The sequence below is a fragment of the Otolemur garnettii genome, unplaced genomic scaffold (genome assembly GCF_000181295.1).
Source record: "Otolemur garnettii isolate 467f Iridium unplaced genomic scaffold, OtoGar3 scaffold00184, whole genome shotgun sequence".
Classification (NCBI taxonomy): Eukaryota; Metazoa; Chordata; class Mammalia; order Primates; family Galagidae; genus Otolemur; species Otolemur garnettii.
The window spans coordinates 2,409,785-2,415,402 of NW_003852579.1; the positions used below are offsets into that span (position 1 = coordinate 2,409,785).

At 50.1% G+C, this 5,618-nt stretch overlaps 1 protein-coding gene across 4 annotated transcripts in view; it reads right to left on the reverse strand.

Moving 5' to 3' along the window:
• The window catches only part of PTPRU (protein tyrosine phosphatase, receptor type U), an 87,582-nt gene extending 86,554 nt beyond the window's left edge, over positions 1 to 1,028 (reverse strand). For 3 of the 4 annotated variants that reach the window (XM_003800762.3, XM_012812002.2, XM_003800763.3), the window contains exon 1: positions 881 to 953. In XM_003800762.3, coding sequence (XP_003800810.1) covers positions 881 to 953 — 73 coding nt within the window. Of the gene's footprint in view, positions 1 to 880 lie in introns of all 4 variants that reach the window. The other variant, XM_003800761.3, reaches the window with a different exon arrangement.
• Positions 1,029 to 5,618: the final 4,590 nt, after the last annotated feature.

The window sequence follows — 5,618 nt, forward strand, 5'->3', positions numbered from 1 at the left end:
GGGGGCGCCGCCGCGACAACTTGTTCCGGCCCATCGCGCCACACAGGCGCGCACACACACACACACACACACACACGTCCTGCCACCGCCCCCTTGGGCGGCCCCAGGCACACACTCAACCGTGGCCCAAGCGCTCACCACACTCGCAACATTCCTGGACGCGTAGCCAGCACACACGGACACACTCATACACACATCCGCTCCACACTCGCTCCCACACACGCATTCCCGGCACACTTGGCATTCACACGGACCCACGCAGCCCCCGGCGACGCACACCACAAACCCCAGACACTCCCACACGGACACACAGCACGGACACACGTTCCGGACCCATTCCCACGCTTTCACACACGATCTCACAAGCACACACCATACTCACTTGCTCAGGTCCACAGAGCACCCTCGCATCACATGCATAACACAAACACACAACCCATTCTCAGACACACAAACACACTCCTGGTTATGGCATACAAAATGCAAACAAATGCTACACATTAGCAGATACAACTCCAGCCACACAACCAAACTCAGATGCACACACTACACACGTATCACCTTCTTGGCCGCACAAATACTACACACTGGCAGACACACAAGAGACAGAGCACAACCGATGCCTCCATGCACACAACATTCGCCCCAACATACTCGCACACACACAACACAGCACCTTTTCTCGCACACAGAACTCATGGACACACAACATTCGCAGTCACCCAACATCCTGGGCACACAACCGCACATCCTACACTCATACACACACAGGGAGCACGCTCACAACGCCTGGCCACCCGACACTCACACTTTCTTTCGAGCTACGCCACGGGCCCCAGGGCTCGGCGGGGCAAGCTTCGTCCAACCGCTGCGCGCTTACCTGCCGGAGTCTCGGTCTCCGGCGCGCAGAGCTGAAAGGTGAGCGCCAGGACAAGCGCCTGGGCTCGGGCCATGGCCGGATTACTGCCGCCTGTCCCGGGGCCCAGCACGGGGGGCGCCGTTGCGGGAGCCCGAGCCGAGCCCGAGGCGAGCCGGAGCCGGAGCGGAGCAGCGCGGCGCGGAGCGGGACTGGCGGCGAGTCCAGAGCGGGAGCCGGAGCGAGCGGGGCGCTGACGTCAGGCCCGATTACGCGTTCGGCGGTCTCGCGGCGCCTCCTGCAGGCGGTGGCGGGACTTCTGCCGGTCCGGCCACCCGCCGGCCCCGGCGCGCCCTTCCCCCACTCCTGCATCTGTACTGGGGCCCCCGACGCCTCGGCACTCACTGGGCACCAAAATTCCAGGCGAGCACAGCCATTGCCCAGGCGTAGGTTCCGCATACCTTCTCAGGGACAGTGACCCAAGGACATCACCTCTCTGACCCATCTGATGCTTGAATCCCTTCTACCTTGGCCCTTCCAAATGTGAATTCATGCATAGCTCCAAGGACAGAGCACTCATCAGGTACCAAAAGCGGTTGTTGGCCGTTTGAAAACGCTGGTATTTAGAAAGTTCTTCATTTTCATGACGTGATGTCGGTTTCCCTCACTAACACTCACTGGTCCTACTCCACCCTCTGGCCACACTAGGTGTATTTTGGCTTCTACCCAGTATAAATCCTTGAACAGTGATCTGCAAACTAGTCGCCCATTACTATGTGAGACCAGGCACCTTCTCTGTGTTTTACCCACATGGACTCATTTAATCTTCATCATAACCTTATTAGGTATGGGCCGGGCGAGGTAGGGTACACCTGTAATTCTAGCACTGTGGGAGGCTGAGGCAAGAGGATCGCTTGAGCCCAAGAGTCTTGAGGTTGCTGTTAGCTGTGACCCAGGCACTCTACCCAGGGTGACAGAGAGAGATTCTGTCTGCAAACAAACAAACAAACCACTTTATTAGGTATGTACTATTATATTCCCATTACAAAGTTGAGAAAATTGAGGCACGGGGAAAGAGAATGACTTTTCTATTGTACATTTTTATGCAGCAGCACCAAGGTTTGAATCAAAGTTTTCTGGCTTGAATAAGTGCTGAGAACTGGAAACCTATTTATTCAACAAATCCTTGTTAGATACTGTTAACAATTAGTTAACCGCAATTGTTGAACAATTACTAGGTCAGGCAAGGTGGTTCATACCTATAACCCCAGCCATTTGGGAGGCCAAGATGGGAAGACCACTTGAGGCCAGGAGTTCAAGACTAGCCTGGGCAACATTAGCAAGACCTCATCTCTACAAAAATAAGAAAAATAAGCCAGGTGTCATGGTGCACACCCGTAGTCCTAACTACTCAGGAGGCTGAGGCAAGAAGATGGCTTGAGCCCAGGAGTTGGAGACTGCAGTGAGCTCTGACTGCATCACTACGAGAAAAAGAAAAAGAAACAATTATTATAGGCCAGGGTGAAGATAAAAATCAGGCGTGGTGGCTCACACCTGTCATCCTAGCAGTCTGGGAGGCTGACATGGATGGACTGCCTGAGCTCAGGAGTTTGAGATCAGCCTGAGCAAGAGCAAGATCCCATCTCTACAAAAAAAAAAAAAAAAAATAGAAAAATAAGCCAGGTCTGGTGGCAGGCACCTATAGTCCAGGCTACTCAGGAGGCTGAGGCAGGAGGATTGCTTGAGCCTGGGAGTTTGAGGTTACTGTGAGCTAGGCTAAAGCCATGGCACTCTAGCTGAGCAACAGAATAAGACTGTCTCAAAAAAAAAAAAAAATCCTACCCTTGTGTGGAGCTCACATTCCAGTGGAAAGACAAACACAATAAATAACAATAACAATAAAACAAATCCTCTAGTTTATATTTTTTATCATGTCTCATACACTGAAGAATTCAAAAGGAAATCCAATTAGAGACACAGAGATTGTTGCAGTTTTAATCAAAAGACCTGCTATATGACATATTCCATTATTTATCCCCACCTCTAGAAATGAACTCCCTTAGGGACCTTAGGGAAGGGCCTCATCTTGTATCCCAGTGCCTGGTCTCTAGCTTGCAGTTGATGTTCAAAACTTATTGAATGAATGAATGAATGAATATAGCATGGCCCTTGCCTTCATGAAGCTACTGTCTATCGGATGACACATACAGAGCATATAATCACAATCTGCCATATGCACTCGGAAAGAAATGGGTGCTGTGGTAGAGAATGTGGGAGGGGGCATCTGTTTTAGATAAGGTAGTCCAAGAGGGTGTCACTGAGGAAGTGACATGGTGACATTTGAGCTGAGAGCTGCAGTATAAGAAGGAACCGGCCTCATGCAAATCAGTGGGGAGGAGCATTGCAGGAGCTGGTGGGTTTGAGGAACCACAAGCAGACCAGAGCAGCTAGAACGGAGTGAGCTGGAGACAGAGGGGAGCTGGGGGCAGCAAGAGAGGTCAGGCCTGCAGGTCACACAAGAAAGAAACTAAGGGCAAGGAAGGGGCTTTGAATTAAACCCTAAGAGCATAGGAAGAAGCCACTGAAGCATTAGGCAGAAGAGTAGTAAAGTCTGATCTCTGATTTCGTTTAAGTCCCCCAAGCAGCTGAGTGGAGAACAGATTGTGGAAGCAGGAAACCCCCCAGACAGATGGCTCAGACACACACAGGTAGTTCAAGTTGTATCTAGATCCTCTCCGTATGGTATCCTGCCTCCAGTCACAGCTGGCCTCACCAGACACACCCGGAGGCTGCCCTGGGGCTGGGGAGGCAGGGCAGAGGGCTCCCGGGCTCCTCCGGATGAGCTCCAGGTCGAGTTGGGGAAGGGAGCAAAGGACACAATGCAATTAAGGACCCAAGGGAAAGATTTAAACAGAGAGACAGTCATAGTAGGAGAGAAGCAAAAGCAAGAAGAGTGTCTCCAAGGTAGGGAGACACTGGAGCAGAGATGGGCCTGTCCCGAGAAGCCTATCCAGAAAAGGAGTCTCAAGGAGAAAAACCAGTGAACAGAAAAAACAATTGAGGCTGCTGTTTGCAGAAGACTCTTGAGGGAGCTTCATAAATTTACCCAAAGTATGGGTGTGCAAAGTGAGGCTCAGAGAGCATAAGGCACTTACCCAGATCACAAACTAATAAATAGAGGATGCAGAATTTGTGGTCTGACTGATTCCACATCATTTTACTCTTTGTGCAGGAGGAAGAAAGAGAGGGCAAGCAACAGGTGGACAGATAAAAAGAGAACATTCTGCTTTACTTTAAGAAGACCACAAACTTTTTTAATTTTTATTTATTTTTGGTTTTTTTGAGACAGAGTCTCAGTATGTCATCATCGTTAGGGTACTGTGGTGTCACAGCTCACAGCAACCTCAAGCTCTTGGGCTTAAGCAATTCTCTTGCCTCAGCCTCCCAGGTAGCTGGGACTACAGGCACCTGCCACAATGCCCAGCTATTTTGTTGTTGTTGTTGTAATTGTCATTGTTGTTTTTAGCACGCCCAGGCCAGGTTTGAACCCACCAGCCCCAGTGTATATGGCTGGCGCCCTAACCACTGAGCTACAGGTGCTGAGCCCACAAACTTATATAGTCCTTGAGAAGAGAAGGAAGGAAGAAGAAAAGTCCTGACCTGGAGTGACCAGGCCAAAACTAGGGAAAAGGAGGACACCATAGACAGTGCCAGGCCATGAGGAAATTCAATTACCCACAACTCATAGAATATTTATGACACCTCCCTGTGCCAGGCCTCATATTGAGTACTGGTGTCATGGAGATGAACCAAACACAGTCCTACTCTTGCCTGGAGGGGGAAGTGGGCACATAAATAACTAAGAGACTATGTGCTAAAGGCCATAACACCAGTTGAGAGAAAACTCAGAGGCAACAGCAATTGACTCGACCTAAGGAGTTGGGAAACAACAACAAAGAAATGATATCTGAACTTGGAGTTTCCCAGGTAGTTAAGGCAGGGAAGAGCATGTTAGGCAGAAGGAGGAGCCTGAATAAAGGCACAAGATAAACAAGTGCTGACAAAGGTGGGTATCAGGCATGGTTGGATCATAGGCTACGCACAGTCCAACAGCAGAAGATAAAGCTGGAAAGACTAGGTGGGAATCAGAGCGCAAAGGTTCTTAGATGCAAGGCCAGGACAATTAGACTGGACATTCTCCATCAGTGGCTATCAAACTGTACCCCTAGGAAAACCCAGATGGCACAGACTCTAAGTGAGGGCTATTGGGATGCACAGGGGAGAAAAATCCAACCTCAAGGAGGAAGACTTGCTGGGTGATTCTTTAGGCTTCCTGAGTGGGCTGCCCAGGAATTCAGAAGAGCCAATTTGGTGGAGAAGATAATGCCAGCAACTCAATGCCACCTAGGGAATCTCACAACTTTTGAGGGTTATTTCGTATCTCCCAGCACAAGTGTGTCATTGTGAAAATGGGTAAGCAGCACGGGTATTGTGTTTGTGCATATGCACGCATGTACACTTGCACATAGTGGGACCCCACCATTGGACACCAAAAACAAGTATAAACATTTATTGAGGTTTAGCACCTGTAGCTCAGTGGAGAGGACACCAGCCACATACATTGGAGCTGGTGGGTTCGAATCTAGCCTGGGCCTACCAAACAACAATGACAACTACAACAACAAAAAATAGCTGTGTGTTGTGGCAGGTGCCTGTAGTCCCAGCTACCTGGGAGGCTGAGGCAAGAGAATCACTTAAGCCC